At 54.5% G+C, this 15,517-nt stretch overlaps 1 protein-coding gene across 1 annotated transcript in view; it reads left to right on the forward strand.

Moving 5' to 3' along the window:
• SLC6A2 (solute carrier family 6 member 2) overlaps positions 1-9,537 on the forward strand; it is a 43,655-nt gene extending 34,118 nt beyond the window's left edge. The window contains 7 exon segments of the mRNA XM_039881089.1: positions 1,135-1,319; positions 1,684-1,783; positions 2,733-2,833; positions 3,333-3,345; positions 3,348-3,493; positions 4,919-4,990; positions 5,562-9,537. Coding sequence (XP_039737023.1) covers positions 1,135-1,319; positions 1,684-1,783; positions 2,733-2,833; positions 3,333-3,345; positions 3,348-3,493; positions 4,919-4,990; positions 5,562-5,585 — 641 coding nt within the window. The 3' untranslated portion in view covers positions 5,586-9,537.
• Positions 9,538-15,517: the final 5,980 nt, after the last annotated feature.

The raw sequence follows: 15,517 nt of genomic DNA on the forward strand, positions 1-15,517 counted from the left end.
ACACATGCACACACGTACACATGTGAACGCACACCCACATGCACGCACACACACACGCCTCTGGGTCTGACCTCCCCCTACCACATATACACACACTACTCAACCTAAAGCTCCTACCACTCGAACCCTGATCAGTAGCTGTTCCAGAAGGTCCCAATGAGTCCTCACTCAGAAAGGCAAGACTTGGGTCACAGCCAAGAACCAAGAGCCACCCAGTGGCATCACGGAAATGCACACGAGAGGGACCTCAGATGAGGCGGCCCGATACTCGCCCCTTGCAGGGGGGGCACGTGAATCCAGAGAGGGCGCGCGGACCTCCCGTCCTCCCCCCGAGCTCTCTTCCCACGTGTCTCGTCGCCGGGCGCCCCCAGAAACACGCTGAGCCTCATTCGTGTCTCAGAATGTTTCATTTTACACACACGTGAGGTCAGATCTGCTGGCCTCTCTTTACGCCCACGTCCGCCTTTAGGGCACCCCGCCTGGCAGCTGGCGAGAAGCCTCGGAGTGGGGCTGGCGGGCGGCTTTCCTCTGCGGCCTTTTCTTCCCAGCTGGTAGATCTGCCAGGAGCAGTGTGTTGAGAGGGATTCTGACCCCGCTTCTCGGCCCTTAGGGAAGAATACTGACTTTGGTGAGCAGCGCCTGCCCAGGGCGGCAGTGACTTGCACAAGGCTTCGAGGGGCGGCGTGCAGGCCGCCGGTCCAGCGCCCCAGCCCACGGGCGTCGCTCAACTTAAAACATGATTGGTCCTCATAGGGGGCCATAAAGAATAAATGGGCCCATAGCTGTGGGCTCAGAGGCCCTTTCACACTCTGAGAGTGGAGTTTGAGGTGACCACTTTGCTCGAGCGTGAGAAGGGCAGCCACAGTCCTTGTCAGAAGCCGCTGCCTGGGTTCCCACCGCTAGAAGCTGTTTGCAGGAGATCCTTATCTACTTGCCAACATGTCACATGAGAGTTTCGGCCTCTCGCCCCTGCCGAGCGAGTGGCACCAGAGACAAGCGCCTGTTGATTAGGGGAAGACAGAGTTCCACGTTCACCCCACCCCCTGCCCCGTGGTTTCTGAGTTTGCTGGAGAACAGATCAGAAGCGGGGTGAGATTTCTCGAGAGAGCGGGGGTGGCCGCCCGGGTGCGTGAGCCGCAGTCCTGAGACCGAGGTGCGGGCGCCCCTCATTCCTGCCTGGTCCCCTCCAGATGGGAGGCATGGAGGCGGTCATCACGGGCCTGGCCGATGACTTCCAGGTCCTGAAACGACACCGGAAACTCTTCACGTTTGGCGTCACCTTCGGAACCTTCCTGCTGGCCCTGTTTTGCATAACCAAGGTGAGGAGGGGCTGGGATCCGGGTCACCTGGAACTTGTGGGTCGCTTTCCAGTCCAGTCAGACGCTTCCAGCCTTGGTGCCGGAGTGAGCTCGGGGAACCGTGGCAGGACCTGTGTCCTTGGCCCTGCGGCTGATTCCGCAGGGTTCCACCCCACCGTCACCTCCTGCCTCCGAGCCTGGGGTTCTCCAGGCAACCCCGTTAACTGCTGACGTCAATACAGCGGCCGCGCAAGCCCGTCACCGGGTCCTCACCCCGGGTCCTGAGCGAGGAGGACAGGGATGGACAGGTGCATTGCGGCGAATGTAACAGCCAGTGGCGGTTTCCGGCTGACATGGCCTCAGGCTTTCTCCGTCCACACTGCAGGGTGGAATCTATGTGCTGACTCTGCTGGACACGTTCGCGGCTGGGACCTCTATTCTGTTTGCTGTGCTCATGGAAGCCATCGGCGTCTCCTGGTTTTACGGTACGTGCTGAAAAGGGCCCCAGGCACGCTCGAGAGCCTTGGCCCCCTGTGCTCCTGGAGCCTTTCCACCTGCAGAGCGAAGGGGCTTCCATTTCCGGGGCAGCCACTGGCCTGTCCCAGGGCTGGACCACGGCTCTGCCACCCTCAGCTCATCGTCGCATGACTCCCTTTAATGGGCGTCATCGGCCTCTGGGCCGCCTTGTCAGCTAGTAAAGAGGAACTCAGAGGAAGCTGCGGCCATGCCATTCATCCTGGAGCCAGATTTAGCAAATAGAACGCAAGACTCCAGCTGCAGTTGAATTTCAGGTCAACAATGTGTAGTTTTAGCGTAAGTCCCAAGTGTTGCCTGGGACGTACTGAAACTAACATTTTTCTCTTTGTCTATCTGAAGTTCTAATGTAACCGGTGCCCTGCGCTTTATCTGCGTCTGGCACCCTTACTCCGGAGCTGAACAGGAGAACATGTTACTAAGTGACAAATGTGCTGTCATTTTTTTTTTTTTTTTTTTGTCAGTATGTGTCACATCCAAGCGTTAGTCCTGTTTCCACTTTTCCTACCATCCAGAAAGAGACCGCAGTGAGCGGTGGGGCTGTTCTGTGAGGCTGCAGCCAGGGGGAAAGCGCTGTGTACGCAGTCGCCATTGTTTAAGAGAGTGATTAAGAATGAAACCCCAGGGGTCAGGCCGACCTGGCAGTGTAACCAGGGGCAAGTCCCCCCCCTCCCCGAGCGGCCTCCCTCTGAAAAATGAATCGGGTGGCACACTATCCCTGAGTGTGTCATCTCCCTTGTTCTGGACCAGCCAGGGGCCCGTCCCAGGTTGTCCAAGTGCCCGGTGTCACTGTCTGGCCTCGCTGCCCTGCTCTCTGCCTGGGCTCTCGTGGGGGGGCAGCAGGGGACAGCCTGGGGCTCCGCGGTGGCCGCGGGGACAGGCCTGCCCGTGTGTTCGCAGGTGTGGACAGGTTCAGCAACGACATCCAGCAGATGATGGGGTTCAAGCCAGGCCTGTACTGGAGACTGTGCTGGAAGTTTGTCAGCCCCGCCTTCCTCCTGGTGTGTGGTGCGGGGCCGGGGTCTCCCGGGGCGAGGCGGCTGGATCCGGCCGGGCGTGGGGTGGACATATTCGCATCTTGGGGAGGAGGCTCTGGGAGGCAGAGTCCTGGTCGTGCGATCGGGACACTCGGGAAGCTCAGGCCTGTTGACCCCGTGGCGGGTTCTACCTCAGCGGGGCGGAAGGTCCCTGGGGGCTGCGTGCCACCGCTCGGCCCAGCTCCAAGGTCACCTTTCTGTTTTTCTTTTCCGGTTTCCCTTGCCTTTGTCTCTTTTGCGTTATCATTTGCTTCTTGAATTCTCTCCCCTTTTCTCTCTCTGCTTTCTCTCTTCCCTCCTTCCTTGCCGCCGCGGCTCCCGTGATCCATCTGCCGCCCTGCTCCTCACTTCTCTCTGATCTTTCTCCGCTTCTCTCCCTCCCTCCCACCCGCTTCCCTCTCCCTCTCTCTCCCTGTCTCTCTTCCCTGTCTTCCTGCCACCCCCCCCCCCCCGGCCCCCCCAGTTCGTGGTGGTGGTGACATCATCAACTTCAAGCCACTCACCTATGATGACTACATCTTCCGGCTGCTGGGCCAACTGATGGGGTGGCATCCTTCCTCTATGACCCTGGTACCCGCCTACGTGGTCTACAAGTTCCTCAGCACTCCAGGTTCCCTGCGGGAGGTGAGCTCTGGGCTGGCCTTGTGGGGTGAAGCGGGGGGCAGGGGGGGCGGCATGGGAGTGGGCATCTGAGTCACTCCCGCTAGACGTGGACGCTAGGGTCAGACAGGCCCACCAGGTTGGCCAACTTGTGTAACCCCTGAACCTGTTTCCACATTTGTAAACTGGGGATGATCATACAGACCTTGAAGAGTGTTTGGCAGGGTGTCAGACGCACAAACGCATGGGAGGCGTTCGTCACACAGACTCACCGTTACATTCCACGTCATGTGTACCACGTGCTCCCGCTGCTGTTCCTACTGTTACTTACGTGAGAAGGTGACGCTCGGCCGCCTAGTCCTCTAAGGATGAGTGAGACAGATGACCTTAAATGGGCCCATCCCCGTGGCCCCCTCTAAGGTCCCTGGTGTCCCCAGGTGTCCCCGCCCTCCCTACCCGAGCTCACCGTGCCCCGTGTCTGCTGTCACCTGCCCCATTCCTGAACCTGAACCCGATCAGCCTAAGCCAGTTACATCCTGCGCATGTCGCGTAGTGTCTGGGAAGTGGTGCCCTTTACTCTTGGATTGTGGAAACGACCATCGTTTATGAACGGCGGGGCGGTCCTCCCTTCACGCTCCCGCTTTGCGAGACGAAGGCTTCCTCCCTTGGTGGCCGCGTGCGCCGGCACCGCAGGTCGTCACCGAGAGTCTGCGTGGTCCGGGCGGTGGGCAGACAGCTTCCCGGGGCCCGCGTTCTCACGAGGGGCAGGCGAACAGATGAGGACGCGAGGGAGTGAGCTGCACCGGAGCCGAGGGCGCAGGGCCCCAGGCAGGGCTGCGTCCGCCCCCCGCCCCATCCGTGAAATCTCACAGTCTGGGGTCCTCCAGGGCACCTGGAGGGTCTGTGTTCTGTGAGCTCATCCTGGACTCGGAAACTGGGACCTGCTTCCAGCCCCTTATTCTTCACACGCTGGGAGCGGGGAGGGCTTCCCGCCGCCTGGCGGCAGTCATGGATTCCAGGCGGCAGACATAGGTCCCAGGCGTGGCCCCGAGTCCTGCCCTGCCCCAGCCGCTGTCCTCTCGCTGTGCTCCGAGCTTCTCGCTGCAGTGCTGACTCCCGTCATGGTGTTAGAATTGCCCGTGTGTGTGTTTATTCAATGCTCATCCCTTCTGTACACTAAGTTCCCCCAAAGCAGAAGGTGTGTGAGTCTCCTCGATGCTGGATCCCCAGGGTCTGACCGTGTAGCTGTTGGCTCCATAAACATTTGCTGGGTGAATGACTCCAGGTGAACTGACCGGCGTGGAGAGTGTCTCGTACGCACCTCAGATGCTGTCCACGTGAGACTTCAGGGCCAAACAGCAGGTGGCCCTCCTCGGGGGTGCCTGCTGGGCCACAGGCAGGGTGCCCCTGGGCCTAGCTGAGGCCACTGCCATTTCTGTCTTCTCACAGAGACTGGCCTATGGCGTCACGCCTGAGAATGAGCATCACCTGGTGGCCCAGAGGGATGTCAGGCAGTTCCAGGTGGGTGCAGCCCAGACCGTGTGGGGCGGGGCGTGCGGAGGTCCTGGCTGCTGCCTGCTGTGCCTGGTCCCGAGGCAGGAGAGAACCCAGGGCAGCAGGAGGCCGTAGTGCACTGAGGAGGGGGCGGCGCCAGGACTGGGGGAGGGGCCCGTCCCTCGCTCCTTGGTCCTGAAGCGCCAAACGCCCAAACTTTGCTAAGCAATATCCTCCCACTTTGAGTTGTCACCATGGAGTGTCACCAAAACAGACCGAGGAGTTCTTACCTTGAAGGAAGTGCATCAGTGACATGGTGACCTGAGTCCTAGCTCTTCCCCACTTAGAAGAAGTTCAGGGTGGGTGTCGGGGGAGGGTCCCGGTGAATCCCCCGCTTCAGACTTGCTGTGTGTCTTTGGGAAGGCTCCTTTGCTCTTTCTGGGCCCCAGTGACAATTAGGGAATCCGCACGCACATGTTCTCTGCGGTCTTCAGAGGCGAGGGGTAGGGGAGCGGTTCTGCCTCTGCTGTGCCCCCTGCCACCCTCCTGCCCAGTCCCCGCCTGGCCCGGCACTGAGGCCTGGTGTCTTCTCCTGCAGCTGCAGCACTGGCTGGCCATCTGAACCGGCCCCGAGGAGGAGCCCGCCACATCAACGTCCAGGTCGAAGGCGTCTGACCTGCCCTCCGGACGTGGCCCGGGATTCCTCGCCTGGCAGAGGCTCTTTTTAACCCTCTCCCCGTCGTCCCCACCACGAGTGATTTCAGGACCTGGTTCTCCTTTACCTTCTGTTCATTAGGCCTGGGGGCTGGGAGCGTGGGTCGATACGCCCCGAGGGAGAAGAGGAGAGGCAGGAACAGGAAAAATGATTTCTGTTGAACCTCTTTTGTTTTGGGGGATGTTTCACCCAGTCGGGGAGTCCAAGCTGAGTGCCTGACGTGGGCAGAATTCCCCCACGTCTGCTTGTACTTTGGGCCACAGAAGAAACCCTCGGTCCGCCCAGTCGGACATGGTCTGCCACCATAAAGCCAAACACTAACAGCAAGATAGGCTGAGATTTCGGGGGGTACCTAGCTCTGCCACCCTCCTCACCCCCACTCCCTCCCCCTAGTCAGCCCTCCGGGATCCGAAGCATTGTCCGAAGCAGGGTTCTTGGGTTATCTGTCCCTGTCGTGAAGTTCGTGGAGAGATGCTCTGGGGAACCTCAAGGAGAAACCCTCACAGTTTGTTCTCACTCTGGCTAACCTGAGTCTGATTTGTACATTCTGGAACATTCTTCCGGCTTCTGGTGGTCAGATGGTCCAGAGCCATGGGTGTCACGGGGAAGAATGTCCAGGACCCCCCAGGTTCTGCAGAAGAGCCAGACAAGGTCGTAGAGGCCACGTGTGGGAGTCACTCTGTCAGGCGCACAAAGCTCAGAAACACGTCCGTGGCTCCTGTCACCTTCCCAGGAAGCCAGCAAGGCCAGGTGCGTTTCTCCACCATGGAGTCCCTGCCGTCCTCACGGGACCAGGCGGGTGCCCGAGGGCAGGCCGACAGCCTGTCTGTTTATGTATTGTTCACAGACACCTGCAAAGCCTTCCCCTGAAAATCCCACCCAGCACCCAGCACAGGCCAGGGCTCCCGCGGGATGGGAAGTTGGCCCTGAAAACTCCCTTTGTCTCCTCATGGACTAGGACTGGGCACTTTGGAGGACAGGGTGAAACCAAGCACATAACAACCTGGTCGCTCAGGTTGAGGGGACAATAGTCTGAGCTGACGGAGCAGGTTGGTGGCTGTAGAGAAGTTCTAAGCTGACTTCTGATACAGACTTGCAAGTGGCGCCCTCTGGTGGTGATGGTGGTTAGTTTCAGCTCATTCCAAGAAATGGTTCGTAGTGAGATTAAGTCGGTGGCATCTATTTGGGGTTTCTGTTTACAGTTTGAGCCTCTTATGCCCTGGTTGGAAATCTAGACTTGTGGGTTCTTATTGTGAATGTGGGAGCCCCTGTTGCAGAATCTTGGGGAAAAAAGAGAGGCCACTTCACTTACATTGGGAGTGTAGAGAGACAGACATCCGGAAGGTGCTTTGCATAAAACTAAGTGTTACTGAGCCCCACTGATGGATCGATCATGCCATCTGTGGAAGAAGGTTATGTGAGGGCAAGCTGGTGGCAGGGAGGTGGTTTTCTGCTGAGTCAGGGTCCTTGGGCGTCATTCCTTAGAGAAAAGAGGGAAATCAGAAGACTTTGGGGTCTTTCCATATAAAAAGGCCAGCTCCAAGTCTGAGGCAGCCCAGTGGCAGGTGGGGTCTGGGAGCATTCCAGAGAGTGGAACAGTAAGGTGGGGATCCGGGCGATGAGAGCAGGGTGGCCGCCTCTGATGAGATCTGGCCAGAAAGGATGAACCCTCCCTAGCTGTTACAATCTTTACAAAGCATTTTCACCCACATCGCCTCTTATCCAGCCGGCCAGGACTGCAGGGCTGGCTTCTGTCTCCCCATTTCCCAGATGAGAAAACTAAGGCCCAGCACTTCGGTTTCTCAGCTGCTAAGGGATCCAGTCGGACCCTCAAGTCTGATCCCCTGACTCTCAGCCCAGAATATCCTGAAATTCCTTGCCCAGTACGGTTCATCTCCCCCATACTCACCCAGGGCTGTCCTAAAAAAAATAAACAAAAATGCAGTCAAGGGGCCAAGGATTATTTCTTAACGAACAATGTGTTGGAAGAAGGGAAGAGGGGAGAGGATGTCATTTATTCTCGTCTAGCTGGCTGCCGGAGAGGAAATGGCTTAGCTGCTCTCTTTCGATGAAAATAATCACACTGGAGCAGTGGATGTGAAAAGCTGAGGCGACTTGGCTGAGAGCAAAGGATCAGAAAAGCCTGTGTGTATTGGAACAGGGACACCCTTCCGAGCGAGCCGACAGTTTTCTCTCTGCCACCTGCACGTGGCCCTTCTGCCTCCACACATTTGTCCCATAGGCGAACAGGAGATGTGGTGCTAGCTGAACCAACTCCAAACCAAAGCAATGGTGCTTCCTGGCGGCGGGAGTTGGCTCCTGAGCCTGGGGTGGAGGGAACCTGGCCTGAGCCCAGGGTCCCTGGGGAGGTGGGGGACCCGGAAGCCCTTGGAAGTTGTCGTGGAGGTGCTGGGAGACCTCTGGGTTCGTTGTCCACCCACACTTATCGGAGAGGGAGTATGCGCTTTATCATACATAATGTTTGACTTCTTTTTTTTGCCTTTTTTGGTAGCAGAAGTTACCCGGGAGAAGGGTGCTCCTGTGTACTGTATAATGCACTTTTGATATTTTACCAGATTTTTAAAGAATTATTATTTTCCATAAAATGTAAATTATCTGTTTAAGGCCATCGCGTTAACACCTACTCAACGTCTAGTTAGTTAGCGTCTGTTACTTGGTCTTCATTCTAGATGCAGATGAGTCAAAGGAGAAGGGAGTGGCCAACTCTTGCCAAATTTCCTGCTGAATGAAAGTCCCCAAAGCTGCTTTAATTCTCAGAGGGGGTTCCCGCCAGGTGGGAGCCAGTCTCTTGCTGTATGACCCATTTTGCAGCCCTGGTAATGTCAGACCGAAGCATTCTTTCCGAAGAAGTCATTTCGTAGTAAAGGAGCCTCCCGAGCTTGTTTCATTTGTTCGTTTATTTCCTTTGAAAGCCGAAGACTGGAGAAGAACAGAGAGGGAGTGTGGTGTGGTGGGAACAGCATTTAGAGTTGCACAGACCTGAGTCTGCAGCTGACTAGCTGGGCTCCTGGGAGAGTGGCTTCATCTCTTTGAACTTCAGTGTTCTTCGCCTCTAAGAGCAAGGGTCGTATCCGATAACCAAAGGTCTCATCTAATTAACAAAATCTCACGTCTCCATGACAATGTCCTCGTGCTAAATTTACAGTGAAGGAAGCACATCATTTATGATAGGACTTTCTCAAACCACCCGGTGACTCATAACCTGTGGAGCAGAGAAATGTCAGATTTCTGGCTTCCCGAACTTTCATTTTTCAGAGACATTCGGGACTTCCTCTTTCTCCAGTATTTCTCCAACGGATGCCAGAAACATTTGGTTTTCTAAAGTCCAACCCTTTTGTTTTAGATTTTGAAGGAAACACATTGTCATGTCCTTGTAAGTCCCGGGATCCACAGGTCTGCGGATGTGCAACAGAGCTCTTGCTGCCATCGAGAAGTCACTAAAATCCTGGTGCATGCGAACTTGTTCTTGGGGTGCCCGCCCTGGTCCCTCTGCTTCTCCACTTCTTTGTAAATAAGGACTGTGTCAGTGGTGCCCTCTCTGTGTCACGGACGGTTTCAATGTCATGCAGGTGTCTATGTCTGGCGTGGATTTCTTTTACAAGCTGTTCTCTTCATGGAAAAATAACTGTACAGAATAATAAAGGATATTTCCTGTGTCATGCATCTGGTAGTGGAGTTCTTTCTGCCATGAAAGTAACATGCTAGGAATTATGTAGGACAAATAAGTTTGCCTATGATCAGCCTACAGCTAGTAAAGAAGCTTCTGGTCATAGTGGCCCACCTTTCACCCAAGTAACTCTTTTTATAATCCATGGAGCAGGAGACTGAAGAGGGTTAAATCTGTAATTCTACCTCTGAGACTGATACATATTTTTATTTAAATGAGAAGCGGGTTCCAAGTGACACCAGGTAAGTTATCTAGTTTTGCTTTTTCATTTCTAGGGCTGAATTTCTCCATCACTCAGCACTATAATGACCTTGCATTTTAACCCACCCCTCATCAAATGTTTTCCTGACAATTATCCTGCAAGCTAGGAAGCACCGAGAATAATGTGTCTACTGGACAGATGAGGGAATTGAGAGTTGGAGTTGAGAAGTGACCTACGCAGAGACATGTGGCCACTGAAAGACAAAGTCTGTGCTTTCCTCATTGAGTCTGGTGCCCCCTAGACATGAAGTGGGGCAGGAATCAGTGGAGTCCTCACAAGTGGCCAAGGGAAAGGACAGTTGGGCTCTGAGGATTTGGACGCCAAGTGAGGGCTTGTGGCAGGGGACTGGGAAGATTACTGTCACAAGGTCTCAAACAGGACAGGGAAGGTGGGTCTGCATGGATCAATGCTTTCAGGAGTCAAGGCCATGGAAAAGTTTTGGATTCCCAGAGCCCATAGAGACCAGCTACTCTGATGTTAGGACTGAGTCACATTGGAAGGCCTCATTAAATCTCAGTTGGATTAGGTGATTCTGTAAAGGCCCTTCTGTTTCTGACTCTGTGAACTATCACAGTGATGACTAATTCATACTAAAGTGTGAGTGACTACCTTTCCCAGCCAGACCCTGCTAGACAGAGATAGGAGTTGCCGCCTTTTGTTTATCCTACAGGTTCAGTGCAGGGGTTGGCAAACGTTTTCTGTACAGGTCTCCGTCCCAACGACTCAACTCTGCCGTTGTAGCATGAAAGCTGCTGAGTTTGAAAAACGGGCGGCGGGCTGGAGCCGGCCTGCAGTTCACGGTTTGCCCCGGTTTGGCAGAAAGAACAAAGGATTTGAAGCCAGATTAGACATGGCTTGGAATCCCAGCTCTACCGCTCGCTGCCGTGGAATCTTGGACAGAGTTACGTAAAGCCTCCGAGGCTCTCCTGTTTCTGCAGAGAGAGAGCCACCGGGAGAGTCGGACACGGGGCTGTGTCTCGAAGGTGACCGCTCTGGAGCCACGGGGCCCAGATGCGCACCCTGGTTACGTCACTCGCAGTGTGAAAATTTGGGCAAGGTACTAACCTCCCTTTGCCTCAGGTTATCACCTGTACGTGGGGAGACACCACACGGGGTCATGGGGAGGATTAACTGCCAAGGTTGTATAGCATCTGCTTATGATATGTTTGGTACATCTCAACCACATAATGAAGGTCCATTTCCTCAACTTCTCTCCCACCTGTGCCCATTTCAAAGGCATCCCAGCTAACTGCTATGTTTTCATGTCGCCGAAACGGTGTCTCCGTTCCCTTGTCCCCTCCTTACGATGGTGTCCCTGAGGTTTGAATTTGGATCTGAGTGGCCAAATCCAAGTCTCCTTGGGCCCGAGTGCGTGTGAGCTCCTGGGCAGGAAATTCAGGCTCTGGGAAACAGCAGCCTCCACGGGCCTTGCCAGGCAGCAGCCCACCTCCTGCAGGACCCATCTGCCCGCACAGCCTCCACTGTCAGCCCCCTTCAAGTGGACCCTGTTCTCAGCTGTGACCCAGAGGAGGAGGAGACAGAAGCTGGTGACCAGAGATTTCTGAAAACGCTGGCAACTAACTGGCTTCTGGTGTCCTGCTTATCAGCTGCTGGTTCTGTCAGCCTCGGGCCTGGGAGGGGCTGAGCTGGGCCAGAGTAGGAGGGCACAAGGTAAGGGATCAGGTTACAGGAAAGCAAGAGAGGCCATCTTTGTCCCCAGAGAAGGCCCCAGCAAGAGCCATGGCCTGGACATATCCAGGATCACAGATCCATTGTTTCTGCAGCAGAGAATGGCTTTTTTTTTGAGCGGGGGTTGGGGGGCTGCAGCCACCACACTCCCTATAGCTTCAAGTTCTAGTCCAGAGTCCCAAACTAGGACACACAGACTCAGGGTCAGAAGAGGAGAGCCTGAAGCGAGCCTAGCTCCTGGCCCCAGGAGGCCTGGTGCAGACTTGGTGGCTGCAGTCAGCCCAACGACAGGGCACCTGCCTGCTGCCCGCCCCGAGCCCATGCCCAGGTTTCTGCTAATCTCCGGTCTTGCACCACAGCCTCCCATTGAACCCTGACCCCAATCTCCAGTCACTTGATAGTAACAATGCCTTGTCGGTGGGAGGAGGGAGAGAGAAGGGCTGATTCACGTCAGAGGTGAGGCAAGGTATTGCCACACCGACACTTCAGATGAGCTGCATGCCAGATTGGGGAGTGTCAGAGCCGAGATGATAAATATTAGCTAAGCAATCAAATTTATAGAGGCCCCCACCGGAGTTTTGGAATTGGAAGGGAAACTGGGTGCAAGGAGTCCCTGGCTTTGTTCAAAGAGCAAATGGGGTCATCCCCGGAGACCTGAGGAGCATCAGCGCCTTGGACAAGGGCAAGGCGCTGAGCTGACTTTCAATGAGCGAGAACAGGAGCTTATCCTGTGCCAGTGACTCAGCCCAGGGCTTTACAGACGGCAACTCGCTGAGTCCTCCTGATGAGTCCACAAGGCAGTATTATTATCCCCATATACAAGTGGGGAAACTGAGACACAAAGAGATGAAATAACTTACTAGTTATGGAGACCGGAACTTGAACCCAGAAAGTCTGGTTTCGGTCTGTGCTCCTCTTACTCTGACATACCATCTCCCCTGGTCCCCAGCTATGCAGGCGTAAAAATATGACCCAGCTGGTAGGGGCGTGGGTCCTCTACTAGGACCAACACCCTCTTCATTATATTTATAGAAAAATAAACGTATTTCTATGTACATATATGTAGTCTGTACATATACACATACTTAAATGTACATTTAAGTACCTACAGTGTGCCAGGATACAAATGACTTGCTCCAGGTCACACAGTAAGAGAGAGTTCATTTTGAACAGATGTCTCCTGTCTCCTGGAGAAAATATCTTTGCTGGCTTTTCACAAACACACCCCAATCCCATGCTCTCTGGTTCACTATCTCTGGGCTCACTATCAAGAAGCAAAAAAACCCCACGCATTTTGTTAGGATGCCCAGGTGTCCTCAGTTCCAGAGAAGGACTTTAGCGAGGGCCTCCACCTGGACGTGCCCAAAAGCCCAGAACAGCCCTGGAGATGTTTAAGAAAATTGTTAAGGATTTGGACTCCTTCAAGTTTCCTGTTCCACTACCCACAGCCTGTGGTTTTCATGCTCATAGAGAAGAAAATGGTTAATCCACCTGCAGACACCTTGGCCACCTTTCAGGCAGGAAGAAAGGAAATAAAGAGAAAGGAAAAACGGCAGAGGCCAGTTGAGTCTGCCCCTCTTTATTCTGGAGAAGAGCAGCTTTCTTCGAACCCCACCGATGTCTGCCTGCATCTTGTTGTCTTCGAACCCCACCCATGTCTGCCTGCATCTCGTTGCCCGGATCCATGTAACCTGGCAACCTCCAGAATTTGTAACTGGGAACATTGCTGCCCTGGACAGAATCAGGGTTCTCTCAGAAAGAGGATGTTGGGAGGATGCTGGTCATTGCCTCCCTTCCCATGGCTTCTTCCGCTTGATTCCATCATCTGCTGACAACAGGGGCCCTTGCAGAAAGCACCACGGTCTGAGTGGCCATAGATAAGGGCTCCTCTGTCCTATGGGCTGAGATGTTAGTCTCTTGGACTGGGGTCTGGCAGGGGGAGGACAGACAGACAGACCTGGGGTTAGCATTCACAGGGGCACCTGTAAGGCCAGCTGAGCAGGTTGGTATTCTGCTAAGCGAGACTTTCTGCCCACTCCAGGTTGCCACTCCCCTTCTCTGGCCTCATAGGGCACCTTGGCAGTGGAAGAAGCTGATCGCAAGGGAAGGTGGGCACTGTGGCCGCCAGGTGGCAGCAGTGCACACTTCTGCTGCCATGGGGGACTAGGGGGTCTTTGTTCTCTGGACCCCTCTCAGAGCCCATTTGAGAACCAGCGAGCTGAGAGCTGGCATACCATCGCTGCTGCCATGTTTTATTGTCAAAACAAGTCAGGAGGCCAGCCCAGACTCTCAGTGAGAGGAGCTGCACAATCACTTGGCAAAGGGCATGTGTACAGACAGGCGAAGACAACCGTGGTCATTCACGTAGCTCGTTCTAGTCTGTAGGGTGGAGAATAGGAGCAGGGAGACCCGTCAGTAATCTTAGGGCAGCCCAGGCGACAGGCAAAGGATAGAGCCTCGACAGAGAAATGCTATGTGAGTGGACTTTCCTGAGCACCTCCCAGGTTCCAAGGGCCGGATTAGTTCTGTCTCGGAGCCTGGGAAGGCCACGTGGGCCGGAAGACACTTAATTTCGGTTTGAAGAAGAAATAAGATTTGGGAAGCTCCCACCCACGCAGCCTCTGCTTGGCTAGTACTCTAGAAGCTGCAAGAGGCTAGTCTGAATGCTGTCCCTGGATGGGTCGCACAGGCTTAGTCAGTGCTGTTCAAGGACTTTGGCGGTCCTGGCTCTATCCTTGAAACAGGTGTGGCTATATAGACACTGCCCACAAGAGGGCAGCAGAGAGTCATCAGCCTAATGGGTGCCTCCGGCTAGAACTGGGAGGTGAAGTCAGAGATCGCAACAAGCCCACATGTGGATTTTAAAACTACGCCCCTTGCAGGAAGGAGTGGTTGCTCTGCACTTAAGCACTCAGGCTCTGGAGCTAGAGGTTCGTATTCCAGCCATGGCCCCAGGGCCAGCTGCAGTCAGAGAGCCTTGTGACCCGAAAGCCTCCGGGCTCCATGATTGCTTTAATGGTCAGTGTCACCATCTGAAATCCTTAATAATCTTTAAAATAAGATGTGTTGGGGTTTGTTTGTTTGTTTGTTTGTTTGTTTGTTGCCCGGCAAATTATGTAGCTCATCTTATCTGCCACTTAACTGGCTGAGTTTTCTAGGGCCTTGTGTTATTTTTCATAGGGTTGCTAGCAAGTATTTACCTCGTAGTGTTACTGTGAAGATTATTGGAATTAATACAAAATGTAACTTTTTATGAAGACACATCATTTAAGCAACTTTCAGTTACTATCATGATTTTAGGATTGAAGGGATAATCAACAGATCGCCGAAGGCTGCTAACCACCTCCACCTGTAAAGACCCATTTGACTGGCTGTCTATCAGTCCATCTATCTAGTTCCATTGCCATGGCTAGGGGACCATGAAAATGAATTTGACCTTGGTCCTGACCCCAAGGAGCCCACAGTCTAGCAGGAAAGCCTCCAGTCACTAGCTGACTTTCCTTCCTTTTTATTCCTGGTGCCAGTGACAGATGAACACACACAAGCCGATGGCTACAAGGACTGCATTGCTGTGGCCGCCAGGATCTAAAACTGACACCTGTTCCTGTGTGTGACCTTGGAAAGGGGACTCCTCCAGTGGAGCTTCAGCCTGATGAAAATAACCACCTCCCTGCTCCAGGCTTGTCAGGTTAGAGGTGAGGCTGGCCATGAACTTGCTGTATCTGCCAACCAGGGGCTGCGCATGTCATGTTTACGACCAGATGAGGAGCCCGGCAAGGTGATACCCTCCCCGCGCCCCCCCCATCCCTGCTCAAAGCCTCAGGACAGGAATAGGGGGAAAGGCATGTTTGATAGAGTCGGTTCTACCCTGGAGCTGGGGTGTGGGGTTGGGGAAGCTGCAAGCAAATGCCGAGGGACAGGTGGCACACAGTGTGCTCAAGAGGAAAGTGCCACTCCTGAGTTGGGGGAGGTTCATCTGGGGATGGCCAGGCAACGAGGTCGCGAGAACCCCATCTGAGGGTGAGGAGGCCTCCGTTTGGCTCCAGTAGTTGGGACAATAACTTCAGGGTGGCTCAGAGCCAGTTCCTTGCCTTCTCTGGACCTCCCTTTGTCTCTATGTAGAAGTGGCCAAGTCTCCTTCCTTGTGCCCTTCTAGCTGAAATACACTGTCACTGCCTGGCTCACGTTCCCTCTCCGCTC

This window comes from Pteropus medius, unplaced genomic scaffold (genome assembly GCF_902729225.1).
Source record: "Pteropus medius unplaced genomic scaffold, Ma_sr-lr_union100, whole genome shotgun sequence".
In the NCBI taxonomy this organism is placed as follows: Eukaryota; Metazoa; Chordata; class Mammalia; order Chiroptera; family Pteropodidae; genus Pteropus; species Pteropus medius.